General features: G+C 40.8%; 1 protein-coding gene across 1 annotated transcript in view; it reads left to right on the top strand.

Moving 5' to 3' along the window:
- Positions 1-13696, top strand: part of LOC111151046 (complement component 4 binding protein alpha) — a 63643-nt gene extending 49947 nt beyond the window's left edge. Inside the window, exons 12-13 of the mRNA XM_022508768.1 lie at positions 12574-12749; positions 13294-13696. Coding sequence (XP_022364476.1) covers positions 12574-12749; positions 13294-13467 — 350 coding nt within the window. The 3' untranslated portion in view covers positions 13468-13696. The remainder of the gene's footprint in view (positions 1-12573; positions 12750-13293) is intronic.
- The last annotated feature ends 8451 nt before the right edge of the window (positions 13697-22147 follow it).

Raw genomic sequence — 22147 nt, 5'->3', positions numbered from 1 at the left:
TATGTTTCAAAAATAAAAGTGATGTAAAAAGGTATTCAAATGCCTGCAATTAACTTCCTTGGTTTTTTGTTTGTTTGTTTGTTTGTTTGTTTGTTTTTTGTACCTTGAAAGAATGTAGGTCAGGAAATTCAAAATGTGTTTATACTGTTATCTTTGCCTGGATGACTTTACTCCACATTCCAACATATCTAAAACCTCCTACCTTTTCTTTACAGAAGAGGGCACAAAAGTCATCAAATTCTTAAAGTAAGCATACTTCTGTAACTAGAAACTAGGTGAGGGTGTGTAGGGAAAGAACATTGCCAAATTTGCAAAAGCCCTTGGCTGTCCCCTCCCAGTTAGTTACTAAACTACCCTTCTCCCCCTGTGAAGAATTCCACTATCCTCACTTTTAACGATATGGATTGGTTTTAAGTTATTTGACTTTATAGAAATGGAATCATACATTATGCATTCTTACTTCCATGTCTTTTAAATTTTTTTGCTAACCATAATATTTGTGCAATTTGTCCACGTTGTCTACAGTTGACATTCATTCATTTTAATTTCTAAGTATTCCACCGTTGTAGGAATCTACCACAATTCACTTACCCACTCTACTGTTAAAAAACATTGTGTTATTTTCGATTTGTTTTTGGCTATGAACATTTTTGCACATGTCTTTTGCTAAGCGTGTTTATTTTTTCAAATGATTTTATTGTTAAGTAATCTCTACACCCAACATGGGGCTTGAACTCACAACCCTGGGATCAAGAGTTGCATGCTCTACAGACTGAGCCAGCCAGGTGTCCCTGAGCACATCTCGTTTTGATGAACAAAAACCTAAGAATAGAATTGCTGGATCATAAGAGGGATATATGAGTCTGTTCAGCAGTTTTCCACTGTGGTTGTGCTGCAGGATATCCTCCCATCCTAATTGTGCAGAACATGCAAGTTCTTTATAATACTTGCTATGGTTTATTTATTTGAGAAATTCTGTTGGGTATGCAGTGGTATCACATCATGCTTTTTAAAATAATTTTTTTAAATTTTATTTATTTATTTGAGAGAGAGAAAGCACATGAGCAGGGGGTGTTGGGGGCCACTGAGGCCCTGATAGGTAGCCAAGCCTCTCAGGGTTAAGGCCTGGTTTGCACGGCTCTTGCCATCTCTGCTGACCTGATATCTCTCCCTTAGACTAGATACCCCTGACCCACTCTCATGGGCTAGAGACTTGGGGGCATAAAAACTGCAGGGCAATGACTCCACATGAAAAATCCTGGAAAAATCGTCAGTTATCTCCAGACTCCACGAAACAAAGACTAGATAATTTCAAAGAAAAACATCATATTCCTGCCTTCTCAGGACTCCAAGGACCTACTCGTATCTTGTAATCAGACCACAAAGTCCTTGCCTGTTTTATGGCTACATCAGAATGTAGTGTGCCTTATATATAAATTTTTCCTATTGTACTACTAAAGTTTAAGAACAATGATTAGCGCTACCCTTCCTCTATATATAACTACTCATTACTAATCTGGGTTTGTTCCCTTTTATTCCATTAGTCACTGTAAAATACCTTCTGTACTGATGTAACCCTAGACACTGCCTATGTAAGAAGTGTACTGATCAAATAAACGGGAGATGCCTGATTGCAAAAGTCAAACTGTTGAGTGGCTCTCTCATTCCTCTCGTGACACCGTCCATCTTTTGGGGACCCTTGGACCTGGCGAGGCCAGACCCTGGCACAGAGGGAAGGGCAGAGAAAGAGGGAGATGTATCCCCACAGAGCAGGGAGCCCGATATGGGGATCGATCCCAGGATCTCAGGATCATCACCTGAGCTGAAGGCAGACACTTAGCCAACTGAGCCACCCAGGTGCCCCTCACATCATGCTTTTAATTTGCACTACCCTCATGATTAATGAGGTTAAATAACTTTTCATAAATTTGTTGACCATTTGGATATTTATTTATTTATTTATTTATTTATATTTTTAATTAACATATGATGTATTATTTGTTTTGGGGGTACAAGTCTGTGAATCATCAGTCTTACACAATTCACAGCACTCACCATAGCACATACCCTCCTCAGTGTCCAACACCCAGCCACCCCATTCCTCCCACCCTAATCCACTCTGGATATTTTTTTTTAACGTGCCATGCTAGTTTAAGTCTTTTCCTATTGGATGGTCTAGCTAGTTCTAATTAGTTGTAAGAGTTTTTGACATAATCTGGAAAAAACATCCTTTGTGAGTTATGTATTGTAAACCCCTTTTTCTTGCTCAGTAGTTTGACTTTTGTTTTTTGTTTTTTGTTTTTTTTTTACTTTCATAAGGTGTCTATGGTAAACATAAATTCCTCATTTTAAGGGAGTACAATTTATCAAGTTTTTTCATTTGATTCGTGGTTTGGGTTTTTAAGGGAAATCTCTTTCATTTCATTTAGTGGTTTTTTAATTTGTTTTTGCAGGGTTTTTTTTTTTTTGTTATTTGTTTGTTTCATGTTTTGTTTGGGGGTTTTTGTTTGTTTGTTTTCTGTTTAAGAAATCTGGCCTGGGGCCTTGGTTTCTCTCTTTATCCCTTGCCTGGTGGCCTTGGCCTCTCTCTCCATTGCTTGGAGGCTCATGTGGCCAAGCCCACTGAGTGGGGCCCCCACATGGTCAGGCACAGGGCACATCCCAGGGAATGTGTGGGCTCATCCCTGAGGCTGGCCTACCTCAGGTAGTTATCCAAAGCTGAATGCTTAGCCCCTTGGGTCTCAATCTAGCCTGCTTGAACTACTGTTATAGCCAAATAGTTTTCTAGAATTTAGTTGTTCTGACCCCAATAATCAACATTCTTTGAGGGTCTGCTGTGTGCCAGGGACTGAGGGTACAGCAGGGAATAGACACAAACTCAGATTTTATTTTAGTTCTTCTTGATAAAACGAAGCAACCATGTGGTGCATTTATTTACTTTTCCTTTCTCTCCAGGAAGGAAATGAAATTGTGTTGCCATCAAGGCCCAGGCAGGAGCCAAACACTAAACATTAATTTTACAGATAAAATGCCCAAATAATGATTCTATTGTAAAGAAAGGGAGAGTCCTATGTTAGGGATGGAGTGGGATGGCCTGGAAGGAAGGGCCACTGGAATTATCAGTGTCCCAAATACTGAAGAATATTTTTTTTCCAGAGATCATCCTTACCACATAAAATGGGATTTCATAGTACAGAGATTCTCCTCTTTAATGTCTGCTTGTATTTGAAAACATTCTATCAGATTGTGACTTTAGAAACTTATCAAAACATGGTAGTAAGTGGAAACTATGCCACTGACTTCCATGAAGCCCAGCCTTTCAATTTTTCAGTCCTGGTGAGGCAGCAGAAGCAGAAGCAAACCAAGTGCTGAGCCAGCCAGTCCAGCCACTTGGCACTTGCAAAGCCCCCACAAAGGAAAGCAAGAGAGAATAACCTTATACAGATGGCAAGAGGTGGGCAACAAGGTGAGCAGGGATCAGAACTTTGTAGAAATGCTTGAAAAACAAGAGTTAAATTCAACAGAAGAAGAGAGACTCTGGTGAGGATGACGATTTTGGAATTTACAACGTTTAGAGACCAAATCTTCATGAAACAATTTTGGAATGGATAATACTTGGCAGAAGTTAAGATCAGAGTAAATGCTGGCTTTGTTTATTGCCTACATAGCTTTTAGAGAATAAACCTGTTGTGCCAGGAATATATAAATAAATAAAGAGGAAAAAAAGAGAAGAAATCTATGCCTGCCCCAAGGTCACAAATATATTTGCCCATCTTTTCTTTGAGGAGACTCATGGTTTTACGTTCACAGTGATACCCGTGACCATGACAAAATTGTCATGGTGTGAAGCAGAAAACCAAGATTCATTTTCTTCCATGCAGATAGCCAACTATATGGCACCTTTCACTAAAAGGAGCTTCCTTTCCCCCATTGCTCTGTAGCGTGTTAGTTTGTCATAAACCAATTGATGATGTATATCTGGGGCCTTTTCCATCACAGGAGAAGCAGAAGGTTCCAGGCATGCTGTCCTAAATAATGAGTTCAGGGTCCTGCATAAGAAACGTTTGTAGGCCCATCTCATTAAATGGACATTCGCTTGGCATTGTTGGATGGCAACACTCCTGGGAGCTTCCCAGCTGTAATTTGAAGCCACCCCCTCTATTTGGAAGGCAGGGAGAGACAGAAGAGAGAGAGGCAGGCCACTCCAGGTTGGTCGGTGGCCAGTGTAATAGGCAAAGGAAACTTACCTGTGAGGCTTGTCTTGGGCGGTGAGAAGACAAAGGGATGCCGATACTTGCCCATCTATAAAGAGGCCTAAGCTGGGCTCAGTCACATACACCGTGCAGGTGTTCTCAATACCACATCACTGTCTCAAAGATATGTCCTGGAAGCAGGCTGGGGGAGTGAGAAAGAGAGAGTGGAACCCACATTCCAAGGGCAAGGGGAGGAGTCAGGAGCCTTCGAGTGCCCAAGTCCAGCTCACAGGCCAACTAGTGGTCTCATCTTTTTGATGACATTCCCTAAAAGACCTAATGGAAAGAGCTTGGTATCTGAATCAGATTTGGGCTCAGAATCTGACATGGCTGCTGATGAGAAATGTTTGGGGAGGTATACTCAGTCTTTCTCAACTAGTTCCCTCATCTGTAAAATGTAATACCAACGTTAGAGTTTTGTTTGAGGAAATTAAATGCAATTAGAGTTAGAGTTTTGTTTGAAGAAATTTAATACAATGATTTATGTAAAAGTTGGGAAAATGGTTAATAAGCAGAAGGACTTTTTAAAAAAAGAAATCTTCTGTTAAACTATTTAAATGACCTCTTTTATCTGACATACTCAGATTGTATTTTAGTTCCTCTTGATAAAATGAAACAACCATGTGGTACATTTATTTACCTTCCTTTCTCTCTAGGAAGGAAATGAAATTGTGTTGTCATCAGTATTATAGGGGGATCCGCTCCCTTATTTCTGGGCAATGTTCCTCTTTATTTTTGAGAGCTAAGCACTTTGGCTGTTAAATGCTTCATACAGCTGTCACTAGAGTTCAGCTATGTGGTGTGGGTCATTTTCAGACATTTTCCAGTATTTACCATTCTCTATGGGTGAATATCGATATATCTTCAAGCAACAAATATCCATGGCTGGTCCAAGAGGGAAAACATGAAGGTCAAGTCAATATCTTTATCTATGCTCTTTGCAGAGACTAAAAGAAATAATCTGAGTGGAAGACAGATTAGTTATTAAGGGACCAGTTTTAACTCAGGTAGTTATTAATAAATGAAGTCTTGAAATTGACAAAGATGCCTTCTACAATTTATAATTTAGTGCTTTTGCCAGAAATATAATGCTGGGCTCAAGGTCCTTCACTCTGATCCAGTGCCACTGAGAAATTCTTGAATTTGTCATGAGCCCTTGTCCCTTTATGATGCTTGATCCTCTACCATTTAATTTTCCATGCACACTCTATCTGTGCTATAAACATCCCTCTGGGAAATTTCCCTTTACTCTCCAACTGGTATAATCCCAAAGTCAGTTAATTTAGCCTCACTGATACTCAAGGAAACTAAATATTGGCAGAATAATTGTGTTGGGACTATTTTTTTGTCTTTTCACAATATAGACTTGCATGCTTTCTCTATTCCAGTTAGGCTGTGATGTGTTTGGAAAGAAAATTTAACTACACATCTTTTTTATTCCTGCCTTCTTATTGGGAACTCACCCTAGTGAATGAAGACAGGGCATCCCTGGAAGATGGCAGAGAACATACCTCAGCACTGTGCCCTGATCCCAAAAGAAACTGCCACACACACACACTGTACCATTTTCCTACTTTTTCTCGAGTACTCAAAGAGAAATGATGTCTGTATGTGGACAAGAAGCTAACAAGTGCCCCCACAACAGTGAGAAGTTCTCAGGGTTATAATTGTGAATACAGAATTCCAGAGAGCTTTCACGTCAAGTTCATGTCATACTCCCAGGACTTGGAGCTTAATTGGAGAGCCTCATCAGACCTTGCCCCTCCCCTTTAGTGACTCGAATCTATGGCATTACCAAGACTTAGTTCCTTGGTTCAGATCTCGATTTACTACTGACTCAGAGCCTCTCTTCCGCCTGATTCAGAGTATCTGAGGACACAGAGTCCCAGTGCACTGTCTCTGAGATGCCCCACCATGTCCCCCACAGTGCAGAGAATTTTCCCTGCAATGTTCTTCCTCGGGCTCCTGTTTCTACTGCAATGCCCATCTATTCTGTGTGGTGAGTACACGAGTGGCAGGGGAGGGGAGAGTTTAAACCAAAGTATGGAAAAGAATTCCTGGTTAAGAATTAGTTAAATATAACCAAATGACGATAATTCAGTACAATTTTGGAGAAGTACAACGGGGTATTTATTAAGAAATATATTTAAATTAAAAAAAAGAAATATATTTAAATCATTTTAGTCCTTCCCATAAAGGATATAATGACTCAGAAATCAGAATATTAAAACCCATGAGGGGCTGATCTAGTCACAAAAAATCCTTTTCGTCTTTATATTAATGTATTATATTTAAATGGATGATTTCCAATTTTCAAAGAATAAATTCTTCCATAGGGTTCATGATTCTTCTATTGCTTTAATAACTGAGTAGAATTTTGCCATCTGGAAAGCAAAATTTTATATTATTATAAATAATGAGTGAATTTATCAGAGTAAGATTTCAAAGCATGTATAAACTGAAAACATTAAGTCTAAGGTATTATATTGCAAGTCAAGGAATAATTGTCCCACTGAAAGGGTTTGCAAGGACCTGCAGGCCACTAAGTTAGTGCTGATTATGAATGCAGACATGAGTACTTCTTTCCATTTATAAGTGGAAATATGCCAATGAAAGTAACATTTCTTATTCATCTGCTGATGTGATTTCTTCTGTAAAAGAAAGAATTTCTAAGACTATAAAAATTATTTACATATCTGTGCCTTAAACCATCTGTCAGAACATTTGACATAGAGCATTTTGCTCAGAATGGCAAAATCAGGGACGCCTGGGTGGCTCAGTTGGTTAAGCGACTGCCTTCAGCTCAGGTCATGATCCCAGCGTCCTGGGATCGAGTCCCACATCGGGCTCCTTACTCAGCAGGGAGCCTGCTTCTCCTTCTGCCTCTGCCTGCCACTCTGTCTGACTGTGCTCACTCTCTCTGACAAATAAATAAAAATCTTAAAAAAAATAAAATTAAAAAAAAAAGAATGGCAAAATCACTCGACAGAGAAGAGCTTTTTCCCAAGAGCTCTGTCTTTTTCAATGGAGATTTATGTATCCTACTCTTGCGATATTGGCTATTTCCCCAACTTCTGATGCTACAAGGATTCTATGGCAAGCAGAGAGAATGTGGAGGTCCAAGGGGCCATCTTGTAATCCTTCATTAAGATTATTTTTTGGGGTCCCAGAATGATCCCATCCTCTTCAAGCTTTATGAGTGTTCTTAATATCACAGAGTGACTTCAAAGTTGTTTTTCTTTTCTTTCTTTATTTGTTTGAGAGAGAGAGAGCAAGCATGAGAGGGGGAGGGTTAGGTGGAGAAGCAGACCTCCTGCTGGGCAGGGAGCCCAATGCAGGAGTCAGTCCTGGGACTCCAAGATCATAACCTAAGACTGAGGCAGTCACTTAACCAACTGAGTCACCCAGGTGCCCCAGAGTTGTTTTTCTAAGGGGAATACTAAAGTTTTTTACTTTGGAAGTTTTCTACATCATAATGATAGTTATTTGAAGGAAAGTTTTAATGTTAGGTTAAAAAAAAATCAAATATCCTGGGTGATTCTCCTCCATTGGGAATTGAAATGGCTGTTATTCTTCCAAAGCTTAACTGCACGGCAAAACTCTCATTGTCTTCCCGGAGCTCCATTAGCTCCTCTTCCTTTATGAGTCAGGGAGGGTAGATTATGTCCAAATCATAGAGACTTGTCACAATTCCTTCAGGTTTTTCTCTATTTATCCCCTTCTCTTCAATTCCTTCAAAAGCCCACCTGACTTCTGGTCCATGTTCAGGATAAGATACACTCCAATCTGTCTCACTTTGGTCTCCGAGGTTATCTCTTCTTCATCCTTAGTAATAGGAGCTGCTGCCCCTAAACCCTTGCTCACATCATCACTCCAACACAAAATGCCTGCCCGTATCTCATCCATCAAAGCAGCTTTTATCCAAACCTTAAGATAGTCTTCCAGTCTCTCTTAGAAAATGTTACTTTATTTTTTCTCTCTTGGTTTTCTCTCCTTTTTTTTTTCAAAAGGGAAAAAATGTGAATATGGATAGTATCAATTAACTTAAATAATTACTAGAGAGTATAGACTGAAACCATACAGAACATGGATTTTGAGCAAGCCAGATTTCAGTTCTATCTTTACCACTAAGTAGCTGCCTCATCTGAAACAAGAGACTTACCCTTTCCAAGGATCTGTTTTCTGCCATAAAAAATGGGAAGATAATAGCGTGTATCTCTTGGGGGATGTTGTGATGATTGGAAGATATAATAAAGGAAATGTCCAGATTATGTGTACATAGTATCATAATACATATACTATGTATACACTATGTATACATAGTGTACATTTTGGTATAGTATACATGTAACGTATACAGAGTGTCCAGATTATAGTAAAATCTCAGTAGGTAATTGGTTAAGATATATACTTTTTCCCTAATAACTGCTGTAGGACCTCAGAGATATAAATGATGACTATTTGCTGGGCCAGTAGAAGAAGCCTTCACAAGCAAATGGAACTGAATAGCAAATAGATAAGAAGAGTGTCATTCTAGGTAGGAGAGAGGACGTGGGGGCACCTGGGTAGCTCACCTTGGTTAAGTGTCTGCCTTTGGCTCAGGCCCTGACCCCAGGGTCCTGGGATCAAGTCCAATATCAGGCTCCTTGCTCAGTGGAGAGCCTGCTTCTCCCTTTCCTCTGCTGTCTCCCCTGCTTGTGTTCTATCTCTCTCTGTGTCCAATGAATAAATAAAATCTTTTAAAAAAAGAAAAAGGAGAGAGGATATGAGCACAGATACAGCTGTGGGAATGTCAGTGGCATGTTTGCCTAGATGGATTAATTAGCATACAGGAGAGCGTTCATATAAAAAAGTAACAGCAGTTAAGGTTAAAGGGTTGGTGGGAAAGGCCAGGAGGGTCTCCTAAATACACACGGTTAGCACATGTTCTTAAACTTTTGTTTCTAGAAAATATACAATTCTAAACTATCATGATTTGATTCCAGTCCCAGTGAGACCATAAGGAGACAGACTTTTTGTCATTGCTTTGGAGTACTTCTGAAAATCTACATTTTCATGCAAGTTTCATCCAACTTCTTAGTTTGGAGGCTCCTAATGAAATTATTTAGTTGGAGGGAATGACTGGGTTGGAGGACTTTAGCAATCAGGGGCAGGGAGAGCAGACCCAGAGTGTCCTTTGTTCCCCCCAATCTCTCTTCAGTGGTGAAATCTTGAAAAGCAGAAATGAGTTTATCATCCAAGGGAGTCTCAGTGCGGTGATTTTACTAACCATTTGTCTCACTTTTTATTTTTTCGAGCCGTGTTGCCCAGTACCAGAGCTGGAGAATGGTGAAATCATTTCACAACGCACTAGCTCTGTGAATAGCTGTGCTTATTTCTACAGAGATGTAGTTTATTATAAGTGTTATAAGAAACATCGGCTTGAAGCTAGATGCCAAGAAGATGGCACGTGGTACCCCAAAACACCAGCATGTGATGAGAGTAAGAGCTTATGAAATTAAGAAGCTTCTTAATTTAGAAGTTTCTTTGTATCAAAGTGATGGAGATTCTTAAGGGAAGGTTTCAAATTAGCTAAAAGAATGTGTATACCTTGCTGGTTCTTAGAGTGGATAGATTTGTGAAAAATCACTGCCCCAGAATTTGTTGCCAGTCTCTTGACCTTCCTGGTTTTCTTTTCCTTTCTGAATCAATGAAAATAGACCACATTTAATAAATCAGCTGTAGTTCTCAATTATTGCTTTCTATTTCTTGGTGTTTGCTCTGTCTTCTTCCCTTCCTTCAGTCCTTATGCATTAACCTGCAGTCCAAAATGCACACACATCTGTTTGAAACCACCTTTCTGAATTTACTTCCTTTCTTCCTTTTTTTTTTTTAAAGATTTTATTAATTTATTCGACAGAGACATGGTGAGAGAGGGAACACAAGCAAGGGGTGTGGGAGAGAGAGAAGCAGGTTTCCCGTTGAGCAAGAAGCCTGGTGCTGCTCTGATCCTTTGACCCAGGTCTCCAGGGATCATGATCTGAGGTGCAGGCAGCCCCTTAACCCCTGAGTCACCCAGGAAGCCCCATTCCCCTCTACACCCCTGCCCCGCTGTTTTTTTTTTTAAACCATGCGTACCATATAGCATTATCATGTTAGCTACTTTCTGCTAATTCAGTGCAATTAACATGAGACCATTGGCATACTGGATCAATGTGGATGTCCAGATAATCATAGTATCATCAAACTCTATTATGACAGGGACAAGTGAGTTATCAGACTCCAGGGCTAAAACTACAAATACGTGACTTGATCCTTCTGTGTGTATGCAAACTGTCTCTGACCCTCTTTTTGTATAGGGATGGAAAGACGGCATCTGCTAAACCAGTGGTCATCATTTCCCTGAAAATACAAAAATCTACTCTAGCAAAGATATCACATCTGAAATGAGAACGAAAATGTTGTTGAGTTTTTGAATAGTCGACTATAATTCCCCAGAATCCTAACTTCTCTTGTAGACTGGGGAAGTAAATGGCAATGGAATGGGGAGGCAGCTTCAGTTCTTTAAGAGTGGCACCAATTCCCCCATTTCCCCTGACACCTTGGTATATGATATGTTTTGTAATATGCTGTCTTTGCTTGAAGGGGGATGGGGATGAGCAAGATCAATGGCTTCTACTTGACTTCTTGGATATGACAGGTCTTACCCCAAAAGGCAAGAACTCAACGTGGGGGTTGAACAAAGTATTAATTTTAACCATTCCCATTATCCGTTTGAAGATATTAGATGACCACCAGGTGGTCTAATGATGGGGCCAGGATGGTTCCTCAGCCTGAGGCTTACAGGAGGGCAGCCCAGGTCTTGGGTTGGGCTGAGTGTTCCCCTGGGCAGAGAAGATGACAGGACAGAATGGAGCCTCCTACAAAACACACAAATTAAGGAATGAGTTATTTTTTACATTCGACAAGCTCATGCTTTCTCACTTTTATCTCTCACCGTCAAGACTGTGATTTCCCTCCTGAGGTTGCCCACGGATATTACGAAAAAATGAGAGGACTGCAGGCATTAATCAAAACTGAAGTGATATATAGATGTGACAAAGGATACACTCTGGTTGGAGAGGCCAAACTCTCCTGCAGTTCTTCACACTGGACCCCTGAAGCCCCTCAGTGTAAAGGTAACTCCAGCTCCCTTTTCAGTCGGGTGGGTGGAAGGGTCACAAAAGCATGGAAGCATTTGATTTGATTTGATTTGATTTGACTTGACTTGATTTATTTGAAATCATGACTGTGTTCGGGACACAAACAGTACAAAGGGAATACATAAACATCAACTTCCCTTCCTCTTTCTCCCAGTCACAAAATCCAGCCCCTATGCCCAATTTCCTGTATATTTCCAGAAAAATTCTGTACACGGCTCATTTCGTCTATGGCTTATGGCAAAATTTTCATGCAAGCTTGCTCTAGCATGAATGTGAGTTCTCATGGGCTAATTGCAAACATCACGAAGTGGCAAAGACTTCCATTACAGCCTCGTGCAAGGCCCCACCAGCACATGCTGCTGGCTGCAGTGGAGGAATCCTACTGTGTTGTGGGGACAGGACAAGTCAAGGTCAGGTCTGACTTTTACAGGCACACAGGTTAATAGCACGTTGCCATCAGCAACTCTGTGGATGACTGGCCACCATAGTCTCCATTCCACACAGAGGTCAATCGGCAGGAGGGAACATTTCATAGCTCATGTCTTGCTGGGATCGAGAGATGAGGGATACCTGCTTTGATAGCTGAGGACCGGGGGTCACATGCTTTTTAAAATATCCTATCATGTTCTTGAAAAGTATGAAAACCTTCGGCAAGTTTCTTAACCTGTCTGAATATCAACTTTCTCCCAGAAAAATGGGAGTGATAACTGTCCTTATCTCACAGAGCTGAATCACATAAAATGTTCATCCCGAGGGGCGCCTGGATGGCTCAGTGGGTTAAGCCGCTGCCTTCGGCTCAGGTCATGATCTCAGGGTCCTGGGATCAAGTCCCGCATCGGGCTCTCTGCTCAGCGGGGAGCCTGCTTCCCTCTCTCTCTCTGCCTGCCTCTCTGTCTACTTGTGATCTCTGTCTGTCAAATAAATAAATAAAATCTTTAAAAAAAAAAAAATGTTCAGCCCGAGTCTGGTATCTCAGTGTGGCCAATGCTCAACCAAAATGCTAACAAATATTACTGTTACCAAAACCAAAGATAAAACAATTCACAGCACCTGTGATAATTAATTCTTATGATCCTAGCCTGTTGTCATGTCTCTTTCCTTAGATTTACATATTGCTTAAAACTGTGTTTCCATTGTAGCTCTGTGTCCAAAACCAGAAATAGCCCATGCAAAGCTGTCTGTGGATAAGTATCAATATCTTCAATCTTCAAATGTCATCATCCAGTGTGACTCTGGCTATGAATTGGTTGGTCCCCAAAGTGTCACATGCTCAGAGAGCAGAACCTGGTACCCTGAGTTGCCCAAGTGCGAGTGGGTAAGTGACATGATTCAAGAAAAGCTCCTGTGTTAGCCAATCCTAAAATAGGGGCCTCCCTCTAAACACTGTCCCAGCCCGCAGTGGTGAGATCTGACTTGTCAGGAGTCAGTTCTGAGTCCTTCAGAGGAACTTTCTTCTTTCTTGAACACTGTGTTGGGTAGGAGTGGCAAGCTTTCCTCTCTCACTGGAGGAGAAGGAAAAACCAAGCCCCTTAAGGAGAAGAGGGTCTCAGGTACCCGGGACTTTTTCTAGACTATATAATACACTGTGTTCCATTTCTGGATGGTATCAGAAACATCTGGACATCTCTGTCCTCACAGAAGCCCCTACGAGCTGTCTCAGAACAGATCCCTATCCCTCCGGGAAGGACCATGTTGGGACCCAAGATGTTTTCTGGTTTTCCTGCTCACCAGGCAGTTCTGGGCTTGGTCTTGGCTCTGAGCTATAGTCCTGTCATTGCCAAGAGTCACTCCTCAGCCCTGCTCCTTCTTGATTTGGAGAGAAGCCACTCAACCACACCCATCCTCTACTTCTCTTTCAGGTGATCCCCGAAGACTGTGAACGTGTCCGCAAAGGCAGAAAGGTCATGCAGTGTCTCCTCAACCCAGGGGATGTGAAAATGGCCATGGAGCTGTATAAGTTGTCTTTGGAGATTGAACTACTGGAACTACAGAGAAACAAGGAAAAGAAATATACTATGGAGACAACACTGTAATTTCCCCCAAAAGAGAGAGAAAAATGTGCCACCTTCAATACAATACAGATCGCTCCAGGTCACCAGCTCTACTATGCCCTTTTCACCATCATTTATTGTAGTAAATGTCTAGAAAGGATAATTTGTTCACATTTAGTGCTTTGTGACTGTAGAATTATTGATGATCTTGTAGCTGATGGTTTTCCTTTTCTGGACACAGAGTGCACACTTTGTTTCAAGTAAAAAAATTATGTGTCAGAAACGATTTTACCTTCGTGGTCATTAGGACTCTGTCCACAATGAGGTCCCTAAACACACCCATTCCAGAAAGTTAATACATTTCCTGAGTGTAAGGGTCTTGGACATGGATATGGGCTCATTTCCCGGGTTGCCTCACTGCACACTTGCACACGTGCTATCCCTCAGCTCCTTTATTTAGATTCAATGTCAACACACCCCACGTTCCTAGTCCGTTCTCCCTATTTGAAGGGAGTCCTGCCCTTTACAAACTCCCATGCCCCCTGCCCTTTGCCTCACTAATGCTACGTCTCGACTTCTGCCTGACAGGAAAGGGATTCGTATTTGTGTCTGGACCTCCTTCTTCCATTTTGAGAAAACAAACAGACTGATGCACGAGGTCCACATGGCGGCCCCCTGTGTGTCCCCAAGTCCTCCCTTGTCATTAGCAAGAAAAGTGAAATGGCCTGAGCAGGTGTCCCACACATGAGGAGAAACCCCCATCCATCACCCATACATCCTGGGGTACCCTGGACACTGCTGTTCCTTCTACTCGCCACGTTGTCCAAGGGCTGCCTTCTCTGAAATCTCTCATTTGTGTCCCAGCCCTTTTGCTTGTCTCTTCTCTTTTTGTTCACAGGCCTCTTTGGGGGAGCATGGGCCTCTTTTGTTCTTATTTCCCCAAATATACTTTGCACAGGCCCTGGGGGCTCAGAGGCTTTCACTAAACTTTAGAGGCAACAGAAACTTAGAGAATCCGACCCAACAAAGAGGTCTCTGCTGATGGTCCTGAAAACCATTTGCCTGCTCCCGCTTCTAGGAAATCTGTAGATTTTGTTTGGGATTTCCTCTTCAACGAGGATTGGTGGGTCACTGGTTTCCTTGGAGGATGACCCCGGAAAGCAGTGTTTAGCGAGTAGATAGTGAGATGACCAGATGAGACAGTGAGGATTGCTGAAGGAAGGAGATTGACTGGGGTGATTATTGTGTTTGGTGACGGGGGCTCAGGGAGGCTGACTGTGCTCCAGGAGCGTGGGGGACACATTCTGCGTAGTCCTTCCAGGCGTGAGGACCTGGGGCATCTTTCCACCGATTCTGTCCTCTCAGGGGTGAAGCTTGGCTCCAGCAGCTTTGGCGGCCAACCCTGTAGCCCCGCTGAACACGCTCAGGAGGCAGGGCTCAAGGTCAGGTGCAGAGAGGCTGGTAGAGGAGGGCACCCTGGGCCCAGCAGAAGCATTCTGTGTAGGGACAGGAGCAGAGCACAGCTGGCCTGGGCCATACTTCCCTCTTCTCTGTGGCTCTCTTTCGACCTCTTTTCTGGCCTGTCCCTCTTTCTCTACTCAAAACTCCCCCTTCATCAGACCTCTGCATTATTTGGTATTAGTTGGCTCTAACAGAATTCTTTTCATTTTCTTAGAGAGTCATTTGACTTTCCACCTACCACTAGACTCCTGGCTTATAGATGTCTTTTGTTGTGTACAGTCTCACCAAATATTTACTAAAGCTGCCTGAAAAACAATTTGATTAGAATTTATAAAAAAATTAAAAATCCATTATGGCAAATGTCGGGTTTCCCTGTTGGTTTAGGGCGTGAGGGTGCATCATGAGCCCCTGGTCTGCCTCAGGCATTTTCTCATGGGTAGAAAATCTGCTACTGGTCATTTAAATTAGTGGGCATTTAATTTTATGTTTTATTTTATTTTATTTTATTTTACTTTTTATCTATTTATCTTGACAGAGAGAGAGCACAAGCAGGAGAGAGGGGCAGAAAGAGAAGTGGGGTCCCAGCTGAGCAGGTAGCCCAATATGGGGCTGGAGCCCGATGCGGGGCTCGATCCCAGGACCCTGGGATCATGACCTGAGCTGAAGGCAGACATTTAACCTACTGAGCCACCCATGAGCATTTTAAATATTATTTTCCACTTTATTTACTGAAAATCTGATCCATGAATGTAGAGAAGTCTGCTAAGTTTCTAGGTGAGACTGAGAGACACAGAAAAGCCTTATCAGAAGAATTTATAAGGAGGAATTTGTTCTGTCGAATGCTCACTGATGTTTTGAGGACGAGGAAGGGAAAGAGCCTGAATAATTTTATACCACACATTAAGAATAAATTTTAGGACATAAAGAAAAATAGTTGCCTTTGCCTTATCAGGAGGTGGGCAGATGTATCACAGAAAAACAAAAATGAGAACAAAACTGGGTTGTCAGCATGGTCTCCTGTTAGCAGGGGCTTTATAACTATAAACAAAGGAAACCCAAACAGATGGCCATTTTATTTTATTCTATTCCATTTCATTTCATTTCATTTTTGTTTTACACATCACTCTTTATTTTGATAGCATCACTGGAAGTTCCCACTACCAAAAGTAGTTGCCCATATTATATGTCAGGCACGGATTTAAGTCCCTTATACATAGTTTTCTCACTTAATCCTTGTAATGATCCTAAGAGGTTAGAATGATTAGTCCCTGAAACCGATGAGGGAACCAGAAAAGCTCAGGGGCTTAATGAGATGCACGATGGAGGGTGGGAAGGACATTAATGCGGGAATCCGAGAATCCGTTTCTTCCCCAGGAGTCCACTCACAGTTCATGCCCTTCTTTCTGGCTCTAGAACTTCCTGGACACGGACAAACGGACGTGAATCATTGCATTCATTCCCCCCAGCCTCGCTGAGGAGCCCCGGTGCAGCAGGGGCTCTTTGTTCTGTCCTCCAGCATGAATCTGGTTGGGTGCGTGGGGAATTTACTCATCATCCCAGCCATCCTCTTGGACCCTCCCCTCCACAGCCTCATGTACTTCTTCCTTGGCAACACGTCTCTTCTTGATATTTTTTTTTACCCTCCCCACCATCCCCAAGATGCTGGGGAACCCCTGGATGGGCACACCAACAGATGCCCATTCTATGTACCAAGCTTCCTGCCGTGGTGCTTCCTATGAACTTCCAAGGTCTGCGTGGCCCGGAAAAGAGGATGTTAATGTTCCTTAGGGTTAGGTATGGGTAACTATCTGCTTCATGGACTTGCTTTCGTGGATCTTCCCTCACCTCCTCCCCCTAGTGAAAGTGTCAATACCCTCCTCATCTCCCTCTTGTTGCCACCAAGCCTCACTCAGAAGTCTTCGATCATTAAACAATAATTTTTAAACACACCACTTCTGCTTTTCTTTGTTAAGTGCCATTTGAATTAGTTTTATGTCTTAAACAAGGTCATCCACTCTTCACTTACATTAGAATAAACATTTGGGTGGGGGATAGAACGGAAACCTAATTTACATTTTGTATTGTATCATATTGCGTTCTGCTTGCAAAAACTCATTCTTGAGTTCAGTGAGTGTTACATAATTAGATAATTGATATTTTAAGTGCATTATACACTCAGAATACTTGTTGAATTGTTCCATATGTGCTCAAACTGTTTTTATGAATATTTGAGAAATTGAGCAGAGCAGTGAGACAGAGGAGGGAAGGCAGCCAATAAGGGATGCATTGTCAAGCCACAGACCTCTGTGGGTGACTTGAACCCATGGGGACACTATGAAGGATGTCAAAGACATACCAGAGAGTTATCTTATTCAAAGGGCAAGGGAGCTGGGGTATTGATACAGTAACTTCTACGGATATTCAGGATATTAAGGTCTGCAACTGGAAAGTGTTAATTACCTAGTATTTTTGATCTGCTGTCAAGGTGTCAGAATAACCTTCAGCAGTTCTTGAAAAAGCCTGGACAAACAAAGCAGATACTGACCATCTCGAAATTGTCTCAGAGTGTGTAGTAGAGCCCGAGTGATATCAACAGAACTTGGCAGTGTCTGCTGCACACTTCAGTATGGGTGGGGGCTCTCACGCTCTCACATCTGTACACTGGTTTTCCTGCTCTGCTTTTGCTTCTTGGCCTCACGTTCTCCACTTTTTGGTTTATTTCCTCTATTTTTTGGAGAACATCCTCAATGAGCTGCCTAGGAAATGATTATCTAGAAAGCAAAACATGAGTTTCTGCATATTTGAAACTGTCTTTATTTGAATACTTGGCTGGTAATTTCACTGAGTGTAGAAAACTGGGTTAAAAAATAACTTTTTTAAAAAACTTTTAAAGAGTATCTTCTTTGTACCATAGTTTCCAATACTGCAACTGAAAAGTCAGAAGCCATTTTTATGACAGAGTCTACAGGATTTTTTTTTTCTTTCTCTCTTTCTTTCCAGAAGGAGACTCATTCTTCTTTCCTGAGAAATTTTCTTGAGTATAGTTTTCTCCGTAATTTTCTCATCTCTATTTTTTCCTTTTTCTTTATGGATATTCTACTAGTCACATGTTGGACCTCGTTGTCAATCCTATAACTTTCTCTCTCTCTCTCTCTCTCTTTTTTTTTTTTTCTGTTTCCTGTGCCATCATCTCTGTTTTGACCCTCCCGCATGTTCTTTGGGAATATTTCCTTGCTTTTGTATTTTAATTGTCTTATACATTTTACAAAATCTTCACAGCATTTTTTATAAAAAATGTTCTGTTCTTTATGGATATAGTGACTATTCACATACAGAATATTAATAATAGTTTCTTTGGAATTTCTAGTCTCTGGAAACGTCTATTGTTGATGATTCTAGGCTACATGTTCATTTGTTTTTGTTTTTATTTTTGTTTTAGGATTTTATTTATTTACTTGACAGAGAGAGAGAGAACACAAGCAGAAGGAGTGGCAGGAAGAGGGAGAGGGAAAAGCCCAACACAGGGCTCCCGGGACCCTGGGATCATGACCTGAGCTGAAGACAGGTGTTTAACACACTGAGCCACCCAGGTGCCCTTTATACGTTCATTCTTAAGGACAAGACCCACAGAAGCTAATCTAAATTATATGTATTTGGGGAGACTAATCAGTAAGCTAGTTTTTCTTTTTGGGAGCTATAGAGGGGCTGCTAATTGTTTCCGGGTATCCATTTTCAGGATTTACCTGCTTTAAGTAATAGAACTGCACTCACCCCTTTAAATATCAGCAGGGCACATGTGGAGCAACTGCCTAATGGGTGCAACTTCCTACTCAACTTTCTTAAAAAGGAAGCTGCTTACCTTCACTTCCTCTTTCACACTGAAATGCTGACAGGGTGTTGGCCAGCCAGTTTCCACTATGGTGATGAGGGCAACGCCCTGGGGGGATGTTAGAGAGGCAAAGAGGGAAGGGACCCTATCCCTGGATGACCTCATTGGGCAGAGCAGATAACCAACCCGAATATGTCTCTACTTCTGAATTATAGCATAAGAGAGATATAAACTTCTGCCTCTGTTTTAGCAATCTACTGATATCCCTACACATTCAGAGGATTTCCCAAATAGCAGTGTTTGTCGGTGTCTTCTGTATTGCTGTTCAGTTTCTTCTGAAGAAGATTCTCCAGTTTCCTGCCTGCTTCTTTACTAACTCGAATGTTTACCATGCAAAATGAGACTACTGCCTCTCTTCTTCTCCCTAAACCCCTCGGCCGTTTTCTAATGCAACATTCACCCTGTCAGCATTGATAACCTTTACTTTCCTTCTTGAAATGATTTCTCCCACCCCTAGAAAGTTGGGGAGAGGGCAGTTGGTAGATCAGAGATTTCAGATGAAAATTTATGTATAAAAAAGAGAATATATATGAATGGAGACTATGGATTGAGCTGCCATTTTCTTTTCTTTTCTAAGATTTATTTACTTATTTTAGAGAGACAAGAGAGAGTGTGCAAGTGACGGGGAGGAGCATACAGAGAGGGAGAAAGAATCTCAAGCAGACTCCATGCTGGGTGAGGAGCTGGACCCTGGGGCTGGATTTCAGGACGCTGAGATCCACAAGATCAGACCCGATGAAATCAATAGTCAGATGCTTGATGACTTAGCCACCCAGGTGCCCTAAGCTGCTGTTTTCTAATGAGGGATGCAAATGGTCAGAAAAGGAACACTGTTTTCCAAAAATTTCTGATTCACAAATAGTCCTGTGAAGAGCTCTTGATCCTGTACTCGCATCATTTTAACAGATCAGCAACTGATGCCAATATTTTTAGGCTTAAAAATAAGATTATCATCCATTATGAATATTTACACTTAAATGATGCAAGTTTATGTAACTGAAAATTTTTCTTGCTTAAGAGTTTTCTTAAGGAGTTTTTTTTTTTTCCTTTATGTTTAGCTCAGGAACCAGGAGAAACACAATAATGTCAAAAAAATTAGAATATAGCAGCTTATAGTAGATATGCATCACTTAAACTTGCTAAAAATACAAATAAAAATTAAGATCATGAGAGATAGAAGTTAATTTTCTAAAATTTAATTTATATAGTAATTTATTTTTTATTTTCAGTCAAACTAAAATGGATTAAATATTTACATTGGTAAAACCAAATCTTAGTTCTACAGGAGAAGCTTTTTTTCTGTTATGAAAATAGACTGTGGAATACATAGAGAAATAAATAAATACTGTCTCTTTTAAACTAGTAGTTCCCAAATTGGCTAGTTTTACATTTATATCTATGATACATTTTGAGTTAATTTTTGCACATGGTGAAGGGTAAGAGTTGCCAAAGTTTTTTCTTTCTTTCTTTTCTTTTCTTTTTTTTTTTTTTCTCATATGGATGACCAATTGTTCTGTTGAGAAATATTTGTTGAAAAGACTGTCTTTTTTCCACTTAATTACCTTGGCACCTCTGTCTAAAATGAACCGTATGTGTGTTAGTGTATTTCTGGACTTTATTTTTTTCATGGATCCGTAAGTCCATTCCTATGCCAATACCACAATGGGTTGATCATGTAGTTTCATAACAAGTCTTGAAATCAGGAAGTATGAGTCTTTTAAATTTTATTCTGCAAAATTTGTTTTGGCTATTTTAGGGCCTTGGCTTATTCGTATACCTTTTAGGAATAGCTCATCAGTTTCTACAAAACATCTGCTGGGATTTGGTTTGGAATGCTTTGACTCGCTAGGTCAATTTGAGGAGAACAGATATCTTAATAATATTGAGTCTTTCAATTCAATTCACGAACACTGTACATCACTCCATTTAATCAGGCTTTCTCTGCTTTCTTTCATGAATGCTTTGGAGTTTCCAGCTACCAGGCACCATATAGAGTTGCGTCATTTTAAAAACTTTTCATTTTGAAATAATTACGGATTCACAGAAAATCACAAGGCTAGTGCAGAGAGGTCCAATGTGCCGTTGACCTAGTTTCTCCTGATGGTTATCTCTTAGAGAACTAGAATGATATCGATAATAGCAGGACATTGACATTAGCTCAATGCGTGTGGAAATTCTACACTATTTACAGATTCTTTTTATTCCTTCATCATAAAGATCCTCCTTGAACTACCCCTCTATATTTATATTTACCCCTTTCCCCTGGCCCACCATTCCCATAAGGATAACTAGTAATCTCTTCTCCATTACTATCATTTTGTCACTTTGACAAAGTTTTACAAAATGGAAATCATACAGTATGTGATCTTTTGAAAATGGTTTTTGTCACCTAGCAAATTGCCCTTGAGATGGTAGTACTTTTTAAATTTTGATTTCCAAGTTTTCATTGCTATGGCTAGTATGTAGAAATACAACTAAGTTTTATATATTGGCCATGTCTGTTGTGACCTTATGAAATTCTTTCATAGGTACGAACAGGTTTTCTATAAATTCTTTGGCATTTACCAAATAAACAATCATGTCTGAAAATAAACACAATTTTGTTTCTGCCTTTCCAAACTGAGTGTCCTTTATTTATTTGTCTTACCTTATTGTACTAGCTAGGACCTCCAATATATTGCTGAATATGAATGATGGGGTAGATATCCGTGCTTTGATTCTTAATCTTAAGGGAAAATCATGCAGTGTGTCAGTATTAATATCATTTGTAGATCTTTTTACATGGGTTTTCTTACTTTGATAGCTCTTATTTCAAAGGTCAGAGAACTAATGTAAGGGTCCTGCAAACTGCCACAAACTGTGTACACTTGAGAGCCATAGAAATGACTGCCTTGTGGGTCCATAAACTCAATGAATCATGGTGAGATAAACATGAACTAGGGATCATTTTATTGCCTGGCTCCTGTAGCTCCTATTTTAACTGGGGTCGTGGTGGTACTTTTTGTTCGCAGGAATCACAGACAGCTCAGATCCAACACGTCTCTAGAGGTCCTAGTGCACATTCACTAAAGCAAATCACCGAAGTTTCCTTTGGTAAAGGATTGGAGAAATATTACTGTATATACTTGCTATCGTGTTACATGGTCCTTCTGCAAAGGAATCTGTCTTTGGGAATGAGTGAGAAAATTGCCAAGTTAAAAAAAAAAACATAATTGGGCAAAAGGTCATGACTTTTATTGGAGCAGCTTATCTCAGGAACACCATATTCTATTAACCTTTTCAGAGATTTCTATAGGTCAGGATGTTCTCTCCCCTGGCTGCCTCCCAACCTTGCAGCCATATATGCCTCACCATTAAAGAGGCACTCATTTT

This window comes from Enhydra lutris, unplaced genomic scaffold (assembly GCF_002288905.1).
Source record: "Enhydra lutris kenyoni isolate GAN:26980312 unplaced genomic scaffold, ASM228890v2 scaffoldscaffold25, whole genome shotgun sequence".
NCBI classification, from domain to species: domain Eukaryota; kingdom Metazoa; phylum Chordata; class Mammalia; order Carnivora; family Mustelidae; genus Enhydra; species Enhydra lutris.
This window is presented reverse-complemented; position numbering and strand designations above follow the sequence as displayed.